This window comes from Medicago truncatula, chromosome 2 (genome assembly GCF_003473485.1).
Source record: "Medicago truncatula cultivar Jemalong A17 chromosome 2, MtrunA17r5.0-ANR, whole genome shotgun sequence".
Taxonomy (NCBI): Eukaryota; Viridiplantae; Streptophyta; class Magnoliopsida; order Fabales; family Fabaceae; genus Medicago; species Medicago truncatula.
In genome coordinates, this window is record NC_053043.1 from 5,995,116 (window position 1) to 6,022,041 (window position 26,926).

Here is a 26,926-nt window from a genome sequence, read left to right on the forward strand (position 1 = left end):
AATATTTTTTTTTTGGTAAATAAACCATAATCGAGTCAAAACTTCCGGTAATTTTTTTTTAAAATGTGATAAATTTGAGGGGCTTGAACAATCATTTCCTTAGCATATGTTTATCAGTCCAATTGAACCAAGAACCAATTTATAAATCTAATACTTATGTTCCCTAAAAAAAAAAAATCTAATACTTATGTCTTATATACGAAATTTGAAAAATTTCTTCTAACTTATTATTAAAAACTAGAAATAACAAGATGATTGCATATTAAAATTTCTAGTCCGGGAAGTTTCATTTCACTATTAGGAGTTTGGTCTTGTAATCCAAAGTGACATAACATTAAGATTTTCCAAGTAAAGAGTTCATTCACTTGCACAACCAAGAGAGTTTACAACTTACAAGTACATGAAGTACTCAAATTGCAATAAATAAGAATACAAACTACTTGAGGAATGCTGTTTTAATACACTACACTCTAGTTTGCACCAAAATTACAATATGGACCAATATATTTAGGATATTGAAACTATTATTCACCTAGTTAATTGATTTTCTAAGTTCCAAATGAAGGCAGAGAGGTATCAAAATTGTTGTCAACAAGTACATAAGGGATTGTTTCAGAGGAATAGCTCAAGTGGGAACTTAACTCTAGCTCAAAATGCTTAAAAAAGAAGTTACTAATACTAATAGTTCAAGAAAATGACAATGAATACTTACACTCTAAACCTTTTTCCATCCTGTCTAGTCTACAACATAACGGCCATGCCTACTGCTGAAGTATACCACTTTTCATGGAACATACGCTTCACGAGGAGGTTTGTCATTCTTCTTCAAAATCCAAGAGGAAATCAGTGAGGTTCTCAGAATCACCTACAGCCTCATCCAGTGTCATAGGACCCTCTTTCTTTGGTTTTGGCTGCATGTTTTGGATAGGTACACATTGTTACCGATGAAGTAAGAAACATGCTGAACAAAAAAATGTTTTACAAATATTTCTGATTTTATAGTCCCAATAGGAGATATCAAAAAGACAACCATAGTCAAGCCACCTTGATTTGAACGCTTAACCCAGTTTGGATAAACAACTTAATGAAACACTTACAGCATGCGTGTTAAAATATAAGCTATTTCAATAATAAAAGATAAAAAAAAGCCAAACAATTTTTATATGAGCTACTAGTTGTTTTCATAACCTATCCTAGAGGGTCAAAAAAAAAAAAAGAGCTTCATCAATGAGCTCAAACAAGTTGTATTCATAACCTTCATAACTTATATGAGCTCAAATAAGTCAATTCAAACGGCACATAACATTAACGGGGACAAAACAAAACTACAAGAAAGTAGCTGATTTACAATACCTTTGATTTGCGAAGCTGGGGAGTAGTTTTCAAAACACTCCAATTACGATCAATCTTTGATTCGTCTTCCTCTTCATCGCCCTCTGCCTCTACCTCTTCCTCTTCCTCTCCCTCTCCTACTACCTCTTCAACATCAACATCACTATCCTCTTCATCCTGGTCAATAAAGTAAGAAATGAAAGAGGAAATGTTACTCAAAATCAACCATTTTGGAATGGAACTCGCCAGACAACGACATGCCAAGTTGCTATTGTTAAGTTAGAAGAGTAAAAAGATGGTGAATCGAAGCTCACATCATTTTCACCAATATCGACTGCTTTAGCCATAGCTTCATCGATGTCTGTCATCTGCCATATTGCAAATAATAAAGGTCATCAAACTAAAGAACACTATTATAAAGTTCATGTAAAATAATCAACGGTCAAGCAATCATGCCAAGTAATAATTCCACAAGAAATTGGTTGTTAACGACTTAATATAAACATGATACAGCTTTTGACGAGGTCGAAAAAGGTCACATGTCTATCCTGTGGTAACAAAATATTAAGGATTGAATGACAGGTCAGTTGATAAAGAGAAAGCTTAATCTTATCATATAGACCGGTTGTTCAAATAACAAACGGTTGTATTCATCCCTTAACATAATCAATGAAATCATTTTCACTTTCTCTCAACTCTCCACTTACTATCGAACTCTCACTTCCTCTGCACATTTTCAGTGTGAGAAATTCTATCAACCTTAAAATGCTTCTTCACCATTTACTGGTTCTATTTCACACTTTTCTGCATTTGAATTTATAATTGTCTCTACAATTTTTGTTTACATCCAGATTTTCAATTATAAGTTAACCTGATTGAAGAGACTGAGTCATAAAATGAAACGAAAGTCAATCAATGTTCAAAACCATATATAATGTCTGCATTTCACTTTCTGACACCCGAGGTGGTGAACCATGCAAAGCTCAACAATAGATTTCTTAAAAAATTAAACAATTTCCAACAAGCAAGTCATCTATTTGAAAAATAATTCATTCATTCCATATCTTCACTATCATTATTATGAATTTCATACTTATTACAGTATTTCCTTACCTCAACTTGTTCAGTCTTTTGCTTTTCCAGAATTTTTTCTAGCTCCTCCCTTGAAATGATTTTTCCATGCTGATCATATAATGGAAAAGAAGTTCAGTACAAGCAACGGATAAATAACCACATATTTCATAAAAATATTGGATTATGCATCATGTCTGAAAATTGATAATTTCAACAAACAACAGAGAAGGAAAGAAAAAATCATATATTTGAAAACATATCACTGTAACTAATGCACTGCACAAAAGATAAATGTAAAACAATAATATTGTTAGAGTATGTTATGTGCTCTTGGGAGCATCCTTATCCATGTAACATGCAGCAGATGACTTGAAAATATTTGAATGCAAATCAATTTAACAGCTAATATTCCATCTCTAGTCTCTACTTATAAAGCAATGAGGAGAATTATCTTTTACTCTTTTATTTTTTTAGTTAGTGAAAAAAGTCAGAGAAGATACCTTAGAAGTTAGAACATGGAACAATATGATATCATAATAATTAAATTTAGAGGTTTTTAAAAGTAATCATCAATGACCACAGCTAACTTATATTTTGGACACAGGATAGTTCATAATATATATATATATATATATATATATATATATAAGTTACTTGTTTGGATAAACAACTTAATTAAGCGCTTATTGCATAAGCACTTATCACATCGGTGCTTGTGTACAAGCTATTTCTATATCAAAAGATAAAATAAAGTAATTTTTTTTTAAATATGGAAATGCTGAAAAGAATGTTTCCATAAGCTCTCAAGCAGTCCGACAGATGCTTAAGCCAGTAGATAAGCTCAAATATATCAATCCAAACCGACCTATACTTAATAATCCAGCACATCAATCATAGAGTGATATATTTATCTCAAATATCGTTTGAGCACTCCATCCTGAAGATATGTTCCATATTTATTTTATGTAAAGATTTTAATTATGACAATATAGTCCCTTTAGCAATCAAAATTTTCAGAAAGCAACAAAGGATAGAAAACAAATAAGACGAGCATAGAAAAAATAACCTCCTTCAGAAAAGGCAGCATATTTGGTGTTGGTTCATGAAAATCTGCCCCTCGGTAGTCAATCACTTCATCTGGATCTTGAATATAGTTCACGGTTGGATAAACTGGATCTCCACCCCATACTGCAGAAAGAAGGGAAATTTAACAATTACTATTCTGGAATAAGATTATTTAGAATCTAGAGTGGGCAAGTATTTGAACATAAGATGTCAATGCATAAAGTATGAAGTCATCAGTGCAAATAGTGAGTGGTTTAAGAAAGATATTTAAGAGGAAAAATTAGATAAAGTTAAATAAAATATCAAGGTAAAATGTTAGTCTGAGTTTTCCAGGACAAAACTAAATATATGATTGTAGATATTATTCTTTCAGTTATGTTTCTTCATATATTTTCTAGGACAAAACTCGGCCATTTCCAATCAGCCCCAAAACTTTTCATATATTAGTCTGAGTTGTCCTGTTAATATTAACAGGACAACTCAGAAATATATTCTGCTTGTTTCTTCATATATTTTCCAGGACAAAACTCGGTCATTTCCAGGACAATATTAAGGTTTCCAAGACAAAATTCAATAAAATTGTTTTTTCTCTGAAAAAAAAAAAAAAGGCATATGGAAGTTAATATTATTCTTTAAGTTATGTGTCTTCATATATTTTTCCATTCCTTTTTTTATATACGGACAAATTGAGTCCTGATAATAAGAGCACAGTAATACTTATAAACGCACAGTAATGTTATTTACTAGAAGGAAAAAAACCATAACTATTGACAGAGCAGAGTTGTGATAAGTATCTAAGCACATGGAGAACCCAAACTTAAAAACTAACTATCAAGGGGGAAGAACCAGGCAACTTAATTACTCCACTGAACATGTTAGATGGGGGACTTGGGCACCCTATAATTTTCAAGTACCTAACATAGCACTGCCATTGAGAGCCGATGTCTCGGCGACTGGCATTCTACGACGCTTTACTCAGCCAATTCCAATCAGCCCCTCCGCAGGTAGTCCTTTCCGAGCCACCGACAACCAGTTCTAATTACAATTGATAAGTATCTAAATACTTAGAAAATCCGCCCTTAAATACTTAGAACCAAACCACTTAAATACTCCACTGGGCACCCCATAATATCCAAGTCCCTATCAAGTTGATTATCAACTAAGCAATAGGGATCTCACAATTCATACCTAGTAGACTTTCATGTGTATAGGAGTATGTCTTAGATGGACAACTTATTCTCATGCCCTTCTCTAATTGCTTAAACTTCTATGCGTAGGATCTAGAGGTTGTTTGGCAAACAATACTAAATACAGTTGAATGATCATAGAATCATAAAAAGGAAGATAAAAGGATAGATAACAAGACGACTCAAATAAAATAAAAACAAAGACATGACAAACAAATATTAATTTCAAAGTCAATACTTTGCTTTATCTGATCCTCCCTCATTCTCATTGCTAAAGGATCCCTTCGGATGCGAACATCAGTCCCCATCATTACACGATACTCTCGGTCAGTTTGGTTGGAAAACATTTCAATTAGTTGAGTAGTTTCATCTTCACCAGTCTCTTCGAAATGCTTCTGAATAGCTTCATGAGATGTGTCTCTCTTCCATGCCTTTACCCATTCGGAATAGTACGCAATTGGACCAATCCTTTCCAGTTTCTCTTGCTCAGCCTCAAGCCTGCAAAAATTGGAAATTTTCAACATTTTCCTAGTAAATTTTTTCAGGTAACTCTCCTTATAACAAATTCCCATGACATATTGTGGTAAACTTTATCAGGTTACTCTCCTTAATCCATGATGTTAATCACATCAAGTAATTTACTCATTCTTCAAGAAACTACTGTTCAACCTTTCTATTGAGTTTCTTGTTTGCAGTACTTCTTATTTCTTATATGTTCTGCATTAAGATTCACTACAGAAAACGCCAGTTTCATTTCTATTCTAATCAGAACTATGTTGTGAGCATAAAAGTCCGCAATACCTTTCTTCCTTATAAAGATGGCGCCTGGCTCGGTAAAGAGCAGTTTCTGTTAATGTTGGTTCTTCACCATAAAGCTTTACTTGCCCAGTTTCTGCCATGGCTTTCAGGAAAACCTGAAAATATTATAGAGAAATTCAGACACAAGGTGTAAGACTGCACAAAACCGGTAAATGCATACACAGACACAAGCACACACATTGTAATTACAGCATCAAAAAACTTTTCCAAGACAATTTAATGCACACTAACCGTTTCAGTGTCAGGTCTCCTCCTTTGCCATCTGGACCATTGTTCTTTCTCCGGCTTTCTCCAATTCCACCACAGTTCCTCACTCGTAAGTGTTCCTTCTATCGGCTTTTTAATTTTCGGATCAATAAATGGATGAGGAGCTCCAAATTTCTTATCAAGTTTGTACTCAGTCTCTTCTTCCTCAGGCTCAGACTGATAAACAACATAGTCGGACGTGAACTCCTCAGAATCTTCTTGAGGTTCAACCAAAACCTCAGGAAGACCAGGGTCATCCAATTCAACATTCCCCTCAACGTTACCCTCAGAGGAAGAACCAGAAACCGAAGTTCTATAACTCTTCCTCCTACTACCAGGGTTACTACCATATGACGGAGAACCTAACGATTCTCCCATCGGAGTAGGCGCCCTAGCAGCCCTGACTTGCTCAACAGTTCCTTCAGGCCAATACTCAACTTCAGGAATACTTGCTCTAGCACCCGAGGCCGGCTCAAGCTGACCAGAGGTGGAGTCCATGTAACTATAATAAGGTGGACGTTCAACTGTCACATAATCAATAACTTCATCTTTATTTTCTTCATCTTTCTTTATTTCATCATTCTTTTCACATCTTATGCAACTATATGAAGGTAACTTCTTTCTTGATTTTCTGAAACCAACTCTACATGGTAAATTGCCAACACCCACCAAGTACGTTGATGTCTACATGGTCGCAAGCATTTTACACTATAAATTAGCTCCATATTACATGTTATAAAGTAATACAACATAGGGTCGGTTTGGCAAGCACGATAAGCTAACTTGTAGCTGCTAGCTTATAAGCTCGTATGACTAAAAAAGACTTGTTTGGTAACTATCATTTTCTCACGAGGTAATCTTAATTGAAAAAAAAAAAAAACTTAATATTAATTGAACATTTCTTTTTTATTTCATATTTACAAGCTAGTTCAGCGGCCAACTTTACCAAACATTATAAATTCAATCAGCTACCTTATCCGCTATCAGCTAACTTATCAACCATCCATTATGGCTCTGTTTGGCAAAAAAAAAAAAAAAAAAAAAACAGCGCATAGTTGATAAGCTAACTTATAATGGATGAACTTATACCGGATAAGCTAACTGATTGAATATGTAGTGCTTAGTCAAATTAGTTGTTGAAGTAGCTTGTAAATATGAAATGACATAAAAACTATATGTTTAATTAATATTTAAAACTTTGAAAGAAAAAGTAATAAGCTATAAGCTAATTGAATTAACTTAACAAAATAAGATATTAGCTAGTAAAAATGTTAAAAAAACGAGTCTTTTTTTTTTTCTTTCTAGCAAACAGAAGCATAATGAAACAAGATATATAACTTTAAAGGAAAATAAGTGATAAAATATGTAATTCTTGAGTTTATTCAATTCTAAAATTGATTTTTTTATATATATGGTATGAATTAATGAAATGTAAAGTGGGTTTAAGAAAGAGTATTGAAGAAACCCAGACGGTAAATAATTAAAGTTTGGAAGATGCTAACCTGAAAATGGTTGAAGGACAAGTTGGGTAGAAGATTGGCTTGAATTAAAGACATAACGGTGCCGTTTTGCAGAAGTTCAAACGTCGTCCGGAGAGGGAGAAGAACTCAGAAGCTCGCTCAACTCATCTGTTCTACCTCTATTGCTACACTACCTCCCTTATCATTTTCCATTTTTCTCTATTTCCTTTTTTAAAATGCTTAATATGTTTTAATTAATGTCTAAATGTTTGAATAAATTTTAGTGTGTTTGATTCTAAGGTAACTAAAATTGATTTTGAATAAATTCATTCTCACATGTTTGATTGTTTTTTTTTAATTTTGCTTGAATATATTTATAGTTCAAATTTAAATGAAAGAGAAGAAATTATTTTATGGGTTTAAATCTAGTTGAAGAAGAAAATATTAATCTATCTACTAACATTTATAACAAAAATAATCTCTTCATTTTAGTTTATAAGTTTTGTACACAAATTAAAAAATTATTTAATTGATGATGTGCATTTTAATAAAATACTCTTGACGATCATTAATTTTTTCTCACAAAACTATCATTAATACTTATATTCCATTGTTTTAAAACAAAAATAAAACGTTAAAACTAACATTTAAAAAGAAGGCTCTTGTTTCCTTAAAAAAAAAAAAAAAATCTTGCTACAACATTAAAACTTTAAGGAAGAGTCTTTCTCCATTTGGATTTCCACAAAGTTGAAAGAATCAGTTTCAATAATTGCGCACAAATGATTCCAAATTATAAAAAATACACTTCTAATTTTTTTTAAATCAAATAATCTAGCCACCATATGCTCACGGGACACATTTAATATATATTTTTTACTCGCACACATATAATAATTAAAAAATAAAAGTTCGATTGTTAAATACACATAACCGTGTCCCGTGAGCTCTGCTCGGTTGGTAGGGACAAATGCATTTTATATGCAGGGGTCGGGGTTCGAACCCCGGACACCCCACTCCTCCACATTTAAAATGTGTGAGCTCCAGCCACTAGGCTACCTGACCAAAAAAAAAAAAAAATACACATAACCGTTTTTATCGTTGTTTCAGTTATTAGGCCTTAGACTTGCCACCTGTGAATCTGAGGAGGATGGTCACATTCACTTCCACCTTTCTCTTCCTTCTCTTATCTCCTCTCATTTCATGTCTCTTGATTTTATCAACCAATCTTCAAACAATTAATCTGTAATTACAAATAAATCCATGTAATGGCATCCATGAAGCTGGGATCAAAGCCTGAAGCTTTTCGTCGTGAAGGTCAAACATGGTCAGCACTCATTTCTCTATATCAACATTGATCCTTATATTATTATATATAATATGTGACATTAACAATGTGTGTAATTTTGTTGTTGTTTTTGTTAATGTTCCCTATCTCAAAATAGAACCTTAAATTTCATTTGATTTTTTTGGATAGTGAGAATAGGTTTCTCAATTGTATCTACAAATTCCCTTACTTATTGGATAATTGACCATGATCTTATCTTGTTTTTTAATTTAAGGGTTTGTACAACAGGACTTCCAAGTGATGTTACTATTGAAGTTGGCGAAATTTCTTTTCTCCTCCACAAGGTACTTTTTTATTTAACTTTAAAACTTATTGCACACTTTTTCTTATAAATCCACTCACATAGTACCTCATACCACCCTAAAATAAGTGAAATATTGTTCTTAATGTAACATTAGTTAATTTATTTCAATATTATCCTTAAGTTAATTATTAGAACAACAATTAGTAACTAATTATTAAAGAAAACTTAAATCGGAAACAATTGAACATGATCGTTTGTTTATGTAGTTCGACCAATTGTGCCTACCTTTGTGACTAAATTTGTATATTACTTGAGTGAATTAGAGTTAATAACTAGTAACAAATGATTAAAGAAAACTTAAAATTGGAAACAATGGAATGTGGTCGTTTGTCGGTTCGGCCAATTGTGCCTACCTCTGCGACTGTAATTTCGTATATTACTTGAGTGAATTAGTGTTTACAGTGTTACAAGCCATATATATAGTACTACGGTTCATATTACAACAATACCCATGAACCATATCGGAGGGAGCTACGCTAGCTCAACTCCCCCGCCCCTTGCCCCTCCTATGTGTCTATGTATGAGCCATATTCAATATTAATATTATGTACATCATCAAATTTTGTGTGAGACCCAATGAATCAGTGGACGCGATTTTTAATATATCGAGACTCGTTCAAATTGCAACAAAAGTACAAAAATACAGTGAAATGTGTGTTAGAGAGTGTTTTTCAAAATTTCTATTATTTATAATTAAATTTTTGTCTTTGTTGGTCTATGCAGCATGTTAAATTAAAGTATATAATTCATGTTGGTGATTAGTTTTTTTCAACATTTGTGATTTTGATGCAGTTTCCATTACTTTCTAGAAGTGGACTACTAAAGAAACTAATTGCAGAGTCCACAAGTGAGGATGGATCAAGTAGTATTTTGCAACTTCATGATGTTCCTGGTGGAGCCAAAACATTTGAGCTCATAACAAAATTTTGCTATGGTGTGAAATTAGAAATCACAGCATTGAATGTAGTTAGTCTAAGATGTGCAGCAGAGCATCTCCAAATGACTGAAAACTATGGTGCAGACAATCTTATTGGTTACACAGAATCTTTTCTAAATGAAGTTTTCAGCAATTGGCCAGACTCCATCAAAGCGCTCGAGACATGCGAGGAAGTGCAAAACTTTGCAGAAGATCTCCATATTTTTTCTAGATGCATTGATTCCTTGGCTATGAAGGCTTGTTCGGATCCAGATTTGTTCAATTGGCAAGTGACAGGCCGTAATGACGCGAAAAATCAAGAGGAACATGAGTTGTTGAATGGAATGTCTTGTGAGAGTAAACCACAGTCTGTTGGTGATAATTGGTGGTTTTATGATGTGTCTTTGTTGAGCCTACCATTATATAAAAGATTGATTTTGGCTATTGAATCAAAAGGAATGAAATCGGAGACTATTGCTGCATCTCTTATATATTACCTTAGGCGGTTTCTTCCCTTGATGAATAGACAATCAAGTTTCAAAGATACAAATCATGCAACAATCCCTACAACTTCTGAAGCTGATCAAAGGGGTTTACTAGAAGAAATTGTGGAGTTGATTCCTAATAAGAGAGGTGTCACATCCTCTAAGCATCTCCTTCGGTTGCTCCGAACCGCAATGATATTACGTGCAAGTCCATCATGCAAAGAGAATTTAGAGAAAAGGGTAGGAGCTCAACTAGATCAGGCTTCACTTGTGGATCTTCTCATTCCAAATATGGGATACTCGGTCGAGACGCTTTATGATATAGATTGTATTCAGAGGATTCTGGACCATTTTATGTCTATCTACCAGCCTGCATCTTTATCTGCTTCTCCATGTATAACTGAAATTGGAACATTAATTGCTGGGGTTGATACGTTGACACCGATGACAATGGTCGCTAACTTGGTAGATGGATATCTTGCCGAAGTCGCTTCAGATGCTAATCTAAACCTGTCTAAATTTCAGGCACTTGCTGTTGCAATTCCTGATTATGCCAGACCCCTTGACGACGGTATATACCACGCAATAGATGTATACCTTAAGGTTAGATCATCTTGTATACCTTCCTTTGCCAATTCCATTTTTCATATGCACTCCTTTTCTATGCTTCAAGATTGTAAGATGTTTTGGCATAGTAGAAAATTTATGAAGAACTAAGATTGTGGAGGAAATAGTGAGATTTGTGATGATTTCAATGTTGATGAATTAATGAGTAAAAAAATTGTCCCTAAATAAAAATCATAGATTAAATTTCTATGTACATTTTCTTTCCTCAAAATTCTAATTACTGCTACTAAGTGTTGAGAGATGAGAAATAAGAGTTGAAGATGTCATATACAAGATGATATTTTGGAAACATCTATACACAAAATCGACATATTAAATATACTACTACTTTGTTTAATATATGTAAAAATCACAAAACATGGTTATAACAAGAAAAAGAGGTAGCAGAATAAACTAACAAGGTCTATTTGGTGAATGAACCTTTCACAAATTTAGTACCATGAAATCACAATCATGTGCTAATTAAACTTTACTATTGTTTTCTTTTGTTCCTAAATATTTCAAAATGTAACGAAAAACTTCAGGCACATACATGGCTGACAGATTCGGAACGGGAACAACTATGCAGACTAATGAATTGCCAAAAGCTATCATTGGAAGGAAGCAGTCATGCAGCACAAAATGAAAGATTGCCTCTAAGAGTAATTGTTCAAGTCCTATTTTTCGAACAACTTAGACTTCGCACATCGATATCCGGTTGGTTCTTTGTATCTGAAAATCTCGAAAACTCACAAAATCCAAGGGGAAATATTGGTCCCTCAGGGAGTTGTCAAGTGGATTCTGCCGAGACAACTGAGAATGTAAGGGAACGTCTATTAGAGTTGGAGAAAGAATGTTCAAGCATTCGAAAAGAGTTGCAGAAGCTAACAAAAACAAAGAAAAGTTGGAGCATTTTTCCAAAAAGATTTGGATTTAGAAGAAAATCAGGGTCTTCCAATCCTAATGAATCAAATAATGTAAATACATCATCATCTGTGAATAAAAATCCAAACAATGAAAGTAGTTGAGGGGGTTAGTTAAACTTCTTAGCTTAAGTAAGTGGAGATAATTTTTTTTTTCTTCTGTTATAGAATTGTGTAACTCACTCAAACTGTTGGTAGAAAAATGTATAAGTACAAAACAAAAATTAGATTCTCATTTTTACATTAGTCTGTTTTTGCCAAAAGCAATTGAGTCCACCACTTCTTATATTGCAGTTTTATGTGAACAATATAATTTCAAAATTATGTCGTTTTGCATTCTCTAATCACATTAGTGGTGAGAATGTTGCATACAATATTATAATCACTGTTTTAGGTGGTAATGATGCACTATCTTGTTAAGGCTCTTAGGGATTGTCACCCTTTTTAGTTGATGGCAATTTTGATTTATCATATTTTCTATTAATAAAAAAATGTCAGGCTCTTTATTCTTTAGCATGATACATCTTTAACTTATTTGTTTTATGTGTTGATGATAGAATGTCATATTTACTAACCTACAAGGATCTATTTGACCAAGTTTTAGAACTCCAAATAATATTAAAGAGCCTCTTCAAATAAATAATATTAAAAAGTTCATTTGGGTTGATCTAATGGTATTGACTTGAGATTTGAGAGTGGGCTCCTCCTTAAAGTGTCAGGTTTGATCATCTTTGATGTCAATTTAAGTGGGTTAATTTAGTTTCTTAAAAGAAAATTAATATTAAAAATAAGTTATGGAAGCTAGCAAAAGTTGAACATGGATTAGGTAGATGTTTTTTTTTTCTTTTTGAAGGAATGGACTAGGTAGACCGTAGATGTTGTTGACACTGTAATGCAAACATACACGCTGACGCATTCGCTTATTCATGGTTAAATAACATTGATTAATCAGTAAAGTGTTACGTTTTTTTTTGTTGACAAATATGTGTTACATTCAATACATGATCAACCAATTTTAGATATGTGCATACATGGTCAGAGAATTTCAATAGGAAAAATCATTTAATTTCAATAGGAAAAATCAAAATGAGTATCAGAGAGAGTGTTGCTAGCCTTACTCTCATATTCAGTGTCGTCCCTGAGAATTCGGAGGTTCGGCTCTCGGAATGAAAAGAGGCCAATGATAAAATCAAAACGTATTTTTTTTAAAAGAGCAATGTTATATTTATTTTTTAAAAGATAAATACAAGGTGCCGTATATATGCGGTACACCCAGAGGTGAATTAGTTGATGATTGATCATCATGGTGGTTGTGAATCGGTGATGGAATGGAAGAAAATTGGTGATGAGAGCAAGGAAACGCGTTTCAACTTTTGTGAGGGAATGAAATAATTTTTTTTTATTGGAGGATATATATTATACTGGATATAAAAAAAAATTGAGGCCCAGCTCGTTTGAGCTGTTTGCACCCCTCAGGGACGCCCCAGCTCACATTGTATTAATTTTGTAAAGAAAAAAAAAATCAAAAACATACAATTATTTTTTCAAGCTTCTGATAGAAAGTGATTGGATTTTTGTATCATGAAAAATGACATGGCTGGGTTTTGGAGATTACCTAGAACAAAAATTGAAAGGAAAAGAGCAAAAAATAAATATTTATATTATTGTAAAAGATAATTTCATTAACGAAAATCTGACAATAAATCAAATGTCAAAACTGCATAAATATAAGGTGGAGTCTCTTTGATTTATATGCAATCTAAACTACAAAGGACATATTTAGCTAAATAATGAGGAGTTTATGGTTGGTTTCACGTCTAACAAGCAAAAAAAAAAAACGAAAACAGACATTAAAACTAATATAATCTCCAATAATATAACCAATATAGGTGAGAGATTGTTGATAAACGTTCAACGTCGAGACGACATTGAAAACATCTAATTATGCTATAAATAAGAGACATGTATTTTACAAATTTCAAACCATTTCGCATAGTTAAAACATTTGCAACAACTAGCCGCAAGCCCGCATGAGCACCACAAATCACAACACCAATACCCCACTTACTGCCCTCTATTAGGCTTACTGCGTCAACATTGAGCTTATAAAAACCACTAAAAGGAGGTGTCATATGAACATCAAATATTGGTAAAATTGGACCTCCACTTAGTGCTCCAACAACACCGTACTAATACTTTTAAAATTCACAATAGACTTTGCACCTTTTAAACGGTAGAAGTCACATTAACAACAGTCACATCAAAACATTTCTTATTTCTAGCACTCCAGACTTCATAACACAAGGATGGAAAATAAAAAAGTATTTCAAGACACGTCCATTTTTCTTGGAGGATTCTACATGCAAAACTACTAGTAAAAATGTTTTTTTTTTTAAAAAAGAATAAATAGGGATACATTGTGTGTTCTTTGTGGGCAATATAATGAGACAATTTCACACCTTTTAATCGAGTGTCATCGATCAAAATAGATAAAGTTTGCTTCCTCTTTACGTGTGGTAAGTGCAATTGTTATCATTCTTTGGACTCTATATCATACTTTTTTCTTTCTTTATAATTCGATATTAGTGTATATTTAGATATGTTTGCAAATATCAACGTGTAAAATGATTTTTTAGTCTATGTGTTAATAATTTTATTAAATCCGGTTAATTTTATCATCTTGTGCATCTATAATTTTCGGGTACTTAAAATATGCTTTATTTTATTCTATTCATGTGTACCATTAAGATATTCGTTTTATATCAGTTCGTGATGAATTTTATTTGCGGATATAATGCATACAAAATTTCCATCATTCTTAATTATATGTCTAATTCGGACAATGTTGGGAAAATACAATAGTTTGTTTTAAAAAAGAGTAGTGATATTTGTACATCCAATTGATGACAATTTTGTTTCTCTCTCTTCTTATTGGTCAAAAATAATGGAGAGAGAAAAAGGAAGAGAGAATAAGAATCTCATGTGAATAGGAGAGAGAAAGTTGTCCAAAAGTTATCACATAATGGTTGTACAAATATCATTTCTCTTTAAAAAACAAAAAGGTTTATAAGATAAACTCACGGAAAAGGATGAATTGTGATTGGACGTTGGTGTTAACAAAGTTTAGTTGATGTAATAATAAAATAAAATAAAACAATTTGGCTCCAAAAAATGCATTTCAATCAAAATATAGATATTTTTCTACTCATAAAATCGAAATATATATAATTAATTTTCTACCTTCTCTATTCAAAGTATTGGAGTTACATTGATGAGTTAATATCTTGTTCAATCTTGTTATTATTTGTATATTTGTAGTTTTTGTATGCATTCATTCACATTTGTATCGGTTTCTTCAACCACGATCTATCAAGATCTCACCACCACTTTCTTCATCATCTCCGCATTAGGGTTTCATTCCTTCAAATGCTACCTTCTTCATCCACATGCTAAACATCAATTTAGGGTTCTACAATGGTTTTTGCCCCAATTCGCTGAACCATTGTGGTGTTGGTTGATTTCTCTTACCCTTTATTCAACTTTCATTCTTTCTCAAAAAAAAATCCCATTTTTCTTTCACCCACTTCTTCACGTTTCTTTCTTTCTCAAAAATATCCATTTTTTCTTTGACCCACTTGTTCAAACTTGAAATTGAAATTCTGGGTTTGTATAGTTTTTTCTGAAGAAAGTGTTGTATTGTAGAGTATATTGTGTATTGTTGTTGTTTTTGTGTTTTTGAAGATGAAGAGATTGAAAAATGAATCTCTTAATTCTAGGAAGTTTAGGTTATCTCATTTTTTGTTTGGTGTTGGGGTTTTGTACTTGATTTTTCTTTCATGTAATTTTACTAAGTTTCTGAAAATTGTATCAACATTGAGTGGTGATGAAAGTGATGGTAGGTTAGATGGGGGGATAGCTATTGGGGTTTCTGATGATGCTGATTTGACCAAACCTTTTGTTGGTTCTGTTTATAAAGATGCATTTCATAGAAAGTTGGAGGATAATAGGGATTTGGATGCTCCCTTGAGGCCGAAAGAGGAACCGAAGAAGGAGGGGGAGGAGGAGGATGGTGCTGACGGTGAATCTATGAAGGATATTCCGCAGGGGTTTGGTAGGATTACTGGAGATTTTATGTTAAAAATGAATAAGACGAGTGCTTTGTCTGTTCTTGAGAAAATGGCGGATGAGGCATGGACATTAGGATTGAAGGCTTGGAAAGAAGTAGAAATGGTTGATGATAAGGAGATTGTAGAAAGCTCTGTTATTGAAGGAGGAAAGGCTGAGTCTTGTCCTTCTTGGATATCGATGAGCGGGGAAGATATGTTGAAAGGGGATGGATTGATGTTTCTTCCATGTGGGCTCGCTGCAGGTTCTTCGATTACTGTAGTGGGGACACCACATTATGCTCATAAGGAGTATTCTGCCCAGCTTGCGAAGATTAGGAAGGGTGATGGATTGGTTTCGGTTTCACAGTTTATGTTTGAGTTACAAGGGCTAAAGTCAGTGGAAGGGGAAGACCCTCCAAAGATTCTTCACTTGAATCCTCGTCTAAAAGGGGATTGGAGCAAACGTCCGGTTATTGAGCATAATACATGTTATCGAATGCATTGGGGAACAGCTCAAAGATGTGATGGTCGGCCATCTGAGGATGATGATGGAATGCTTGGTATGATTTTATCATGTTTTGTTTTTTCATTTTCTATTATACTATTTTGGTAGGAAAAAGTGTTGAATGGAAAGAAAACAGAAAAGTAAAATAGTTCAATGATCTGGGAAATGATGGAATAAGAACAAAAAGAAAGATGGCAAATGAGCATGAAAATAAGGAGTGTCTTATTGCTTACCTGGTCTACAAAAGATAACATTATGCGTTTTTTGCCGTATGCTATTAATATGAACACAGCCAAAGTAATGCTTAATCTTGTGTTATTGATTATTTTGTTAATATATAGAATCATGCATGATGCAAGATTGTCACAGAAACATATTTTAGAGCCATCAAGTTCCATTTCCTTGGTATAAATCCAACGAATGTTAAGACTTTGTTAACATATTTTGGTAGGCTCTGTGTATCCATGCTTTAGCAACCATTTATTAGCAGCTTGTAGTATCATGAGAAAGTGTATCCCTAAAGTGACAAGGATGATGAGTTAATGTAGCTCATCTAGTTATACAGTATTAATATTATCATATTTTGTTGTTAAAAAATGATAATAGAGTACCGTAATCCTTAACCTACATTTTGTATCTTATTCATGTAATAAATCTAAGATTAATAAATATTGTGGCCATACTTTTCAGTTGATGGGTTTAGAAAGTGTGAAAAATGGATGCGGAATGACATTGTTGATTCAAAAGGGTCCAAAGCAACATCATGGTTCAAACGGTTCATAGGGCGTGAGCAGAAACCAGAAGTGACCTGGCCATTTCCTTTTGCAGAGGGTAGAATGTTTGTCCTTACACTGCGGGCTGGTGTTGATGGATACCATATTAATGTTGGCGGTCGCCACATGACTTCGTTTCCATACCGAACAGTAAGTTAATTGAGATGTGGCAGATGTTTTTGTCTCATGCTTGCACCAAGTTGATGAAGTGAAATTGTATATTTTGATTATGTATTGCTATCAATTTTCATGGTGATAGGTTTCCTAATGTTGTTACTTTTATTTTACCATACTGAACTTTTTTTCAAAGAGATGATTATAATTTATTGCAATGAATTTGTGTTGATGAAACACGCTCTTGATCTCGTATTTATAACTTGATTGCAATCAATAAGTGGAGTAATCAAGATTCAAGAAGGACAATTAGGAGTTAATTAGAAACTAAGTAATAACCTAATTATCAATACCTAACATGTTTCCTAATTCCCAGGTAATCAACATTAGACATAGTTTATACATTCTAACAGACTTCAAAAACACATTGCTTTCACGGTGAGTTCCTCTTGCATTTTTATTGGGTCTCATAAATGGGGATTTTTAGTATATGGGGATGTACATGTACCTCCAAAGCCATTTTACAATTAATAATGATAGTGATATGTAACACGTGTCGAAGGGCCTCATTTGGCTTAAACTCGATTAATAATTGGATTTAATTGCCATTATAATTTCCATGCTTCTGTGTTTACATTCTTTTCCAACTGATTTTTCTTTTCCACTTTATCAGGGTTTTACACTTGAAGATGCCACAGGGTTGGCAGTTAAAGGAGACCTTGATCTTCATTCTGTTTTTGCTACATCTCTTCCTACTTCACACCCAAGTTTCTCACCTCAAAGAGTACTGGAAATGTCAGAGACCTGGAAAGCCAGTGCTCTACCCAAACACCCTATTAGACTTTTTATTGGAGTTCTTTCTGCTTCAAATCACTTTGCAGAACGAATGGCAGTTCGAAAAACATGGATGCAAGATGCTGCAATCAAGTCTTCAGATGTAGTAGTACGATTCTTTGTTGCATTGGTAAGGATGCTGCCTTTATTTTATCTGCCATAGGAACATAGTCTAGAGAAACATGGAATTTAATTTAGTCTGGCTTGAAGAAATGTGAATTGCTGCGAGTTTAAATTCCAAAGGGACACTATCAAAATTTTGTTTGAGCAGTGTGCCTTTTGATAAGGAAGAAGCTACTGCCAATATAATTTGGAGTTGGTGATTATTTAAATTAGCTGATTCTTCAGGTTTTGAGAGAATAGGATTGGTTTCATTAACTGGATAGATGTGAGATCATTAAATAGAGAAGTCAGTGTGACAATAGAGAACGTTAATAATGATTCATCGACTGTCTAGCTATGATTTATCTATCACCAATGATTGTTGAATAAAATAGAAGACTATAGGATCGGGGCTCGATAAGCATCGCATGCATTTAGTATAGTAGAACAACCTGTCCAAAATCCAAAATATAATCAGACACTGGTGATGGAGCCTGCGAATTTTGTGTATAACTAAGCAAGCTATGTGAGTGCTTATAAATTTAAAAGCAAGACTAGATATCACCTAGCTGTTTCGGCTTTCTTGAAGCTATTCTTTTCAAACAAGTTGTCAATAAGTCGGATTCTTCCAAATTTCATTGTCTCATATAGCTGATATAAATGACTTTGATTTCCTTCAGATGTCGCCGTTTGTCTTCTCTTTCCCTTGTCTTCAATCTTAAGGGGCCAAGCCTAAGGAGTCCAAACAAATTAGATCTTTGGTTGAGGAAACCTTTATTGTTTCTGCAAACTACTTCCTATGTTTTAAATTCTCTGTTAGAACTGGTATCTATGTTTGAATAAATTAGAATAAAACAGAAGTTGTAGAATAAGCCCACTGCAGAATTGTCTCAAAACAAAGGCTATATATTTATCATTACTGCAGTCACACAACAGAACATAAAGTAAAGTATAGAGAATAGAGACAAGGATAGTGTAGTTATAAGGTTATGCCTTTCCAAGCAATTTGAGAGTCTTGGGGCCTGTTTGAAATAGTTTTTGTTTTCAGTTTTTGAAATATACAAGTCCTCTTCTCGTAATAGTTATCCTTTTACATGTTTTAGTTTTAGTCCCCAAAACTAAGAAATTCAAAACAGTTTCCAAAACTGTAATTTTAAAAAATAGTTTAGCCAAAAAGTTTTTAATTTTCAAGTTTTTAAAAATTAAAAGAGTTTTTGGGAAGTGTTTCAAACAGGCTCTTGGTCTCTCCCTTCCAAGAATTAGAGAGCTGGGTCTCTCCCTCTCAATAACCACTTTCCCTAATGACTTCTCCCTTGTCTTTCCCTATTTATTTCTAAACATAAATACACTATAACTGGCAATTGAAAATTAAACATAACTACTATAGTAATTTATTATCTTATCCTCTTGTATTGTTGTCTGATATGATGCCTAACATCTTCCTGGATTGATTATCAACCACAACTGTCCCTCTTGACTGAATGACATGATATGATAATACAAATACATGTAGATATATCGCAATTGTATGATTAATATATGTTCAAATCAATGTCTATATTAAATTTAATGCAATTTGTGAAGAAAAAATGTTGTCAATTTTTACACAAACAGAATGTGATTGTTAGAATTGTGTATTTTCATTATTATCTTTTCACTAGTATTATTCTTATTGATATGATATGTCTAATTTTTCTGCATTTTGTGTCTATTTTAAATATCAACCATGAAGAATCCAAGAAAGGAAGTAAATGCAGTGCTGAGGAAGGAGGCTGCTTATTTTGGTGATATTGTCATTTTGCCCTTTATGGACCGCTATGAGCTTGTTGTGATTAAAACCATTGCTATCTGTGAGTTTGGGGTAAGTTCATTTTTGAACTTTCAGTTAAGTTTTCTGTTTCTTCTATTTTTTTCTGTTTCCAGCTAATGTCTGTCAACCTGCTCAGAACGTTTGATTCTTGCAGCTCTGAGCCTATTTTCTTTCATGCAGATTCAAAATGTGACTGCTGCACATATCATGAAATGTGACGATGACACTTTTGTAAGAGTGGATACTGTCCTGAAGGAAATTGAAGCTGTACCCCGGGAAAAGTCCCTTTATATGGGTAATCTCAATCTCCTGCACCGGCCTCTTAGACATGGCAAATGGGCAGTTACCTATGAGGTATGGTGATTTTTGCATTTAATTGAACTTGTAGGTAATGTTTGAGTGTGTGTTTTGTGTTTGGTTGTTGAAATTAGAACTTTCCATCACTTAATAGTGTTTATATTCAGGTTTTAGGTTTTTCCTTTTGTGTATCCCAACAAACCGTTGTACGCAGGTGAGATTTGTTTTGCCCCAAATTAGGGTCTTAAAATGCATTATAAAAATTGAAGGGCTTATTCATTGATGCTTATGTACAAGCTCTGTTTAAGGCTTAAGCTTGTAGCTAGAATAGGTATGTGTATGGATTTTTTATTTATTTTAAGTGATGTGTCGGTTCTTGCTTTATGGTGTTATACTGTTACTTTTGATAGTAATTATTAATGTTTTTGCATATTTGACATCTTAATGTGAGAACTTAATAGGAGCAATATTTCATAGACACTCGCACCACAACAACAATCAGACTGTGAACTACATAGAGCGAAAGATGCCATATTATATGTCATGAATCATATCTAAGGATGGACCATTTAACTTCAAATTGCATTTAATGGTTTGACCTATAGCTTTTCTTGGTCTTAATGTGTATTTAATTGGTGCAGGAGTGGCCAGAAGCAGTATATCCACCTTACGCCAACGGTCCTGGATACGTAATTTCGAAAGATATTGTCAATTTCATCATATCTCAACACAAGGATAGGAAGCTGAGGGTTCGTTCTTTTCGACATAGTTTATAACTATCTCTGTTTCCTGTTTGTGTTATCTTTACATATTGATTGGTGAAACATTTATTTCTCATGGCAGCTCTTTAAAATGGAAGATGTAAGCATGGGAATGTGGGTTGAGAGATTCAACCACACGGTAGGTGCTGTTCAGTACTCGCACAACTGGAAGTTTTGTCAGTATGGATGCATGGATGGCTACTTCACTGCACATTACCAATCACCAAGACAGATGGTTTGTCTATGGGACAAATTGTCGAGGGGTCGGGCTCGTTGCTGCAACTTCAGATAATAACAATTTGCAACTCTACCCCCACTTTGGTTTACCATTGTCATAATATTGTTGTGATTATCTTAGATAGTTAGTATTTGGAGAAAATCACCATGATGACAAAATGTATGACACATTCAATTTGAGTGAAATAGAATTTAGCAAACCAGTGAAAGTTACATATCAAATGAAACTGCGAGTCTTTAAGGATTGTGGTCATATGGATAGCAAAATCTTGCTTTAATGTGCAAAAAACAAACGATTTCATTTCTAGTGAAAGCTTCTGCAGAGTCACTTGAAGCTTTTAAGCTGTTTCTTTATTATAATGTGGTAAAAGGAAAATTCTTTTCCTTCTCATTTACGCAGTTGCATTGTATTTAGATTTGAGCAAATACTCAGACAGGTCTTTAAAATTGTAAGTTTGCATTAACTTAGTATTAGCACACAGTATCAATGCTATGAAATTTTATCGCGTTAACTTTTAAAAACTATGAACGGTGTTTTTTTTTTTGAAATTTTGATTTTGATTAAAATTAAAAATAGAAATGTTTGTTGCTCTCAAGTTAATTATAACAAATCAAAATAAGGCTAAATTGCATTTTTGGCCCCTTAACTATTTAGGTAGTATCGCTTTGATCCCATAATTAAAAATTGATTTATTTTGGTCCCTTAACTTCTCTCTGTTACACATTTTGGTCCTTTCTGTTAGTTTTAATTCAAAAATGTTAGGTTTTCTTCATCTTTTTCTCCTCTTTTTCATCTTCATATCATCTCCATCAACCTTCAACAACAAGAATCCCAGAAAAATTTCAGAAGGTATTATGTTGTGGGAATTATTATATTATGGGAAATGTTAACCAGAGCCCCCGGAGCACTATTTAAGACCTTTAAATAGTAACTGTTTTTGAAAATTTATGTAATCAATGCATTGGAAATTGAAATATTTAATTTTTTTTATGGAATATTTTTCTTCTTTTAGAATGCTTAAAGAGTGTCTCGGAGGCACTCGTTAACAAGACCCTTATGTTATTTATCACTCTTATTTATTACATGTAAAAACAACTCTTCCAACCTTGTTACTACTTTGTAGCCGCCAATCACTGTTTCAGACCTCCTCCAATGTGAATTGTGACTAATTCATTATTTCATCGTATACATTTTGTTGTTATCGATTACATCGTTATTGTTTCGTCCATCTATGAAATCGTAAAAAGAAGCATTTTCGTATGTTTTATTAAGTTTAAGGGTAAAATAGTAAATTAATTTTAAAATCTCTCTGCTTATAAACCAAACACATTTTTAATTAAAATATTTCTCTTATCCTTCTCTCCCCTCGATTAAAATTCCTCCTCTTTTCTTTCCTTCGTTGAATCAAAAAGACCCTTGGAAGAGCGGTTCATTATCTAAATTTACACTTGTGTAGTTGTTGTTCTTTAAATGTAAACACCTACCTTTTTGACCAATCTCATTCAACTCCTTTTTCAAAAAAGAGAAAGTGTACCGGTTGAATTACGTGAAAATAAGATAAAGGCCAATCTCTCTCGTCAAATGGAGCACGAAATGATATTTGTACAATCATTATGTGATAATTTTTGGACAACTTTATTTCTCATACTCACATGAGATTTTTATTCTCTCTTTTTCTTTTTCTCTCTCCATTGTTTTTGACCAATAAGAAGAGAGAAAAACAAAGTTATCACCAAAATTATCATCAATTAGATGTACAAATATCACTACTCAATGGAGCACTGAGCCATTATGGAGAGGTAAAATGAGTAGGAATCTCTTATTCCAAATAAAGCGGATCAATTGATCGTTGCAAACAACTTGAGAAAATTGTACTATAAGTGAAAGAGAGATAGAAAAATGGCTTAAATATTTTAGTCAAATATGGTTATATTCATCATTCTTATAAATATAAAGCAAAAGATTTTGAATTGTAAATGATAAAATTAATGAGTTTTTCTATGATGTGTAAATTTGTACCTCCACTATTTCAAAATGTAATAAAAAAAATCATTTTCTTTGTCCTAAAATTGTAAGTAAAAAAAATAAACTTTTGTCCTATTTAATTTTGTTTTTTGAAAATAATATTTTTCAAGAAAAACTTTTCTTTATTCTTATGACATTAAATGCAAATTACATTCAATTTTCTCTCTCTTCCATTTTCTTCATAACCAATAGCCAATAAAAATTATTTTTACATCTCCCATAAAACTTATTCTAAAGAAAACACAAAAAATTAGACTCTAAATTCTTATATTTTAGTTTTCTTAATAATAGTACATTGAAAAACAAAATGTTGTCTTTATTTTAACACAATTTTTTTAAGAATAAGTCATTTTTGTAGAAGGGAGGAAGTATTTTTTTTTTATTCTTCTCTTTTTATTGGTCGGAAAAGTTTTATAAGTAGTGTAGTGTAGTACTCCCTCCGTTCCTATTGTTAAGAAAATTTTCAAAAAAATATTGATTTTATTAATTAGAAAACGTCACAACTTTTAAAATATATTTATAATTTTAAAGATATTTTTATCTTTTATTTAATGTTTATCTTTTTAATACAGCTAGTATATTGAATACTTTAAAGTTTTCTATGAAGGTATGTTTATAAAATCATTAAAAACATTACAACGATCAATAAAAGTCTTGGCTTTGATGTTTTTATTTTTATTTTTCTTCTTATAGGACCGAATGGAAATTAAATAATTACACTCATCAAATGTGACATTAGATGTATCCACTTTTGAAAAAAAAAACCGAAAGGATCTTAACTTTTTTCTTGACAACGAAAGGATCTTGACTTAGATAACATATCGAAAGATATTTTGCATCACTATATTTTAAAGGAAAATGCTAAGTATATTAGTTAAAAAGATTAATATAAAAATTATGCATTGAAAATTGATGAAAAGTGGAATATTTAATTTTATGAAAGTTAAAAAATTATTGTTTATAATAAAAAAAAAAATTATTTTTGACTTCCTTAAACATTATCCTTAGAGCACTAACTAGCAAAACCCTATTTTAAATTATGTTAACAATATATATTTTTTTAACACACTTTTGATCGAGTGATGATTGATATTAAGGATTAAATGTTAATTATGGTTAGGAGTTGTAGCCAAAAAAATTTATGTTTAGAGTTTGAACTCTAACTCTTGTGTTTAAAAAAAGTTGGTTGGGAGAAGAAATTTTGTTTAGCGTGTCTCACATATTTTTCAGCGGAGGTTGATCATTAAACACTTGTGAAAATTTCATATTAGTAACATAATATTATTTGGATAGCATGCAACTCAGCTAATAATGTATTACTATTGTGGATGCGAACAACACCACCAACATCTAAGCAGCCACAATCTTCTAGAAAGCTACCATTAATATTGTGTTTGAGTGTACCTTCCAGAGGGGGATCCAATGAGCTAAGAAATGCGATGAGTGTTGGTCCAGACCAAGATTTGGATAGTAAGAAATGCATTCATCTTGTAACAAAAAGATCTTTTGCACTACACCTTGAATACGTCAATGTTGATCCTAAAAAATAGTATCGTTTCTCCAACACCGAGCATATCATACTCCTGTAACAAACAAAATAGAGGAACCACCCTTTGTCATCTCGTAAAGTCAAATCTTGACATCGAATTCAAAGGAAAAAAATATTTTAACGCTTCATATTCAAGCGGAGCCAAAACTCTCTAGAATGCAAGCAATCACGTGAATAAAGAAGAATATCCTCTATAGATAAAGAGCAACAAATACAATTTGGAGAAGCTATCATGTTACAACGGGTGCAGCTTGTAGAAACTATCACGTTTAACTCCTTTTTTTTTTAATAAGAATTATACATACTTTTAACTAAAAACAAGTTTCTTTAGGGGTAAAACTAAATTATTTAAAATTAGTTTTTAATTTTATCACTCACCAAAAAATAAAAATTAGTTATTTGCCATAAATCCAAGCACACACACCTTACCCGTGTTGGCTGCGTGTTCGTCTACAATACACCAAATTGTGTTTATTGCTGGAGGGTCCTCCTAGTTTCTTGTCTAGTTTACCCTACCATGCTTCTTTCCTTTTCAGCAACTAGCCTTTCACATTTCTCTCAATAGGTGGCACATGCCATAGCCCTCCATAGATTATTTAGGCTTTAGCCATATCAATCAATCTGATATTAATGGAATATATAAGGGTAAAAAGTTTGGTTTAAAAAATTGAGTGTCAAGTTAAGCATTAGGGCATAGTATTCGAAATCCTTATCCAATGTGTGGGGTCATGTAACATTTCCTCTTTTGTCTTGTCACACTGTCGGCAACACTTTCACAAGCTACTTGTCCCGTATGCCAGCTAACACGTGTATGCTAAATATCGTATACGGTATATCCACGCTGTCTAGTTCAAAGCTATCCACGTCAGCAACAAAATTTGAATAAAATTGATTGACAGGCATCCAAGTACAACTGTAGGAGGATGCTAGACCACAACTGAAATAACGGAATTTATCTGTATTTATGAGAAACTACCACAATGTCCTTTGAATAATAAACTTTAAATTTTGGCGAGGGTATGTGTTTTGAGAAAGAAAGAAATAAGAATAGGTAATACGACAAATTTAATAAGTTGATATGGGATAAAATGAGAAAGATGCAAGTAAAATAAGTGTTGAATGAGCGTAGAAAAATAGTGTATAAATTACTAGATTTGAATGTGAGTAGTTAAATTTCACATTTATGTGAAACTTATATACATGTCCTAAGGTGTTAGGTGAGATATGACGTCTCTCTTTATAATGATTAGGTATATAACACGTGCGTTGCTCGAGTTTGATTATAATACATACTTAAAATATTTTTACAAATGAGAAAATAATAATTATGATAAGCATATTCACATAAAGTTAAATGATTGATATCGTTATGTTTAATATTAAATATAAGAGAGTTGTTTAGAAATTATATGAGAATTCATATTTGTTAAAATATTTTTAGGACAATTAATATAGTTCTTGGTGGTTCTTGTTCATATTTCATAAGTTTGAAGAGTTGTATTATATTTAATATTTTATCATATTAGTGTAATCATATAAAAAAAAATTTGTGCAATCGTAAGTGTTTTTGCTTTTTCTTTTGGTATCATTTATTCTTTTCGAACAAAGCTAGAGGTATTCATGTTTTCTGTCAATATTGTTCATAGAAACAATTGAAATAAGCATTCAGAATGGGATTCATCTTTAGAAGTTTTGTTTCTTTTTCTCTCATATTTATTGAAAATCCAATTCATGTTTTGATACAATGATTTCTTTTATATTTTTCTCTTTAACTTTTATTTAGTATTGGTATTGTTTTTTTAGCATATTTTTTGGTTTACCATTTTCTTATTTATTTCATTCTTATTTTTTGGTATGTTAAGTCAATAGGATAATAAACAATTAAAAACACTTGTAACTCATCAATTTATTAATTTAAATTATACCATATTGAGTGAGAGAGTGGTAAATAATTATTGAATATGAAAAAAGAAAAAGGTAGTTGAAAGATTAGTGAAGCAACAAAATGATTGTCGCATATTTTTTTTTTAAAACAAAATCATTGAAATAT

At 32.5% G+C, this 26,926-nt stretch overlaps 3 protein-coding genes and 1 long non-coding RNA gene across 4 annotated transcripts; 2 read left to right on the plus strand and 2 right to left on the minus strand.

Moving 5' to 3' along the window:
• Positions 1 to 334: 334 nt before the first annotated feature.
• Positions 335 to 7,411, minus strand: LOC11438320 (protein PLASTID TRANSCRIPTIONALLY ACTIVE 12, chloroplastic). The gene is made up of 9 exons (XM_003593825.4): positions 7,226 to 7,411; positions 5,709 to 6,407; positions 5,460 to 5,572; positions 4,897 to 5,156; positions 3,473 to 3,594; positions 2,446 to 2,514; positions 1,647 to 1,700; positions 1,354 to 1,509; positions 335 to 911 (listed from the first exon to the last, which is right to left on the minus strand). Exons 1-9 carry the CDS (start codon positions 7,277 to 7,279, stop codon positions 816 to 818), a joined length of 1,623 nt encoding a protein of 540 aa, XP_003593873.1. The 5' UTR covers positions 7,280 to 7,411; the 3' UTR covers positions 335 to 815.
• A 945-nt stretch (positions 7,412 to 8,356) lies between these two features.
• On the plus strand, positions 8,357 to 11,982 carry LOC11438864 (BTB/POZ domain-containing protein At5g03250). Its single transcript, XM_003593826.3, has 4 exons — positions 8,357 to 8,507; positions 8,743 to 8,812; positions 9,625 to 10,836; positions 11,385 to 11,982. The coding sequence occupies exons 1-4, from the start codon at positions 8,449 to 8,451 to the stop codon at positions 11,865 to 11,867; spliced, it is 1,824 nt and encodes a 607-aa protein (XP_003593874.1). The 5' UTR covers positions 8,357 to 8,448; the 3' UTR covers positions 11,868 to 11,982.
• Positions 11,983 to 15,006: 3,024 nt separating this feature from the next.
• Positions 15,007 to 21,694, plus strand: LOC11446108 (hydroxyproline O-galactosyltransferase GALT2). The gene is made up of 7 exons (XM_003593828.4): positions 15,007 to 16,428; positions 17,064 to 17,296; positions 17,934 to 18,224; positions 19,929 to 20,057; positions 20,187 to 20,360; positions 20,945 to 21,052; positions 21,147 to 21,694. The coding sequence occupies exons 1-7, from the start codon at positions 15,504 to 15,506 to the stop codon at positions 21,354 to 21,356; spliced, it is 2,070 nt and encodes a 689-aa protein (XP_003593876.1). The 5' UTR covers positions 15,007 to 15,503; the 3' UTR covers positions 21,357 to 21,694.
• On the minus strand, positions 18,847 to 25,468 carry LOC112419142 (uncharacterized). The gene is made up of 3 exons (XR_003009237.2): positions 25,301 to 25,468; positions 24,732 to 24,910; positions 18,847 to 18,928 (listed from the first exon to the last, which is right to left on the minus strand). It is a non-coding gene; the product is annotated as an uncharacterized lncRNA (long non-coding RNA).
• Positions 25,469 to 26,926: the final 1,458 nt, after the last annotated feature.

Coding starts and splice junctions, on each gene's coding strand:
- LOC11438864 (XM_003593826.3), top strand. CDS start 8,449: ATGGCATCCATGAAGCTGGGATCAAAGCCTGAAGCTTTTCGTCGTGAA. Junction 8,508..8,742: donor CGTCGTGAAGGTCAAACATG/GTCAGCACTCAT, acceptor TTTTAATTTAAG/GGTTTGTACAACAGGACTTC. Junction 8,813..9,624: donor TTTCTTTTCTCCTCCACAAG/GTACTTTTTTAT, acceptor ATTTTGATGCAG/TTTCCATTACTTTCTAGAAG.
- LOC11438320 (XM_003593825.4), bottom strand. CDS start 7,279: ATGTCTTTAATTCAAGCCAATCTTCTACCCAACTTGTCCTTCAACCAT. Junction 2,515..3,472: donor TGCTGCCTTTTCTGAAGGAG/GTTATTTTTTCT, acceptor TTATATGATCAG/CATGGAAAAATCATTTCAAG. Junction 912..1,353: donor CCCAGCTTCGCAAATCAAAG/GTATTGTAAATC, acceptor CAAAACATGCAG/CCAAAACCAAAGAAAGAGGG.
- LOC11446108 (XM_003593828.4), top strand. CDS start 15,504: ATGAAGAGATTGAAAAATGAATCTCTTAATTCTAGGAAGTTTAGGTTA. Junction 16,429..17,063: donor GGATGATGATGGAATGCTTG/GTATGATTTTAT, acceptor CATACTTTTCAG/TTGATGGGTTTAGAAAGTGT. Junction 17,297..17,933: donor CTTCGTTTCCATACCGAACA/GTAAGTTAATTG, acceptor CCACTTTATCAG/GGTTTTACACTTGAAGATGC.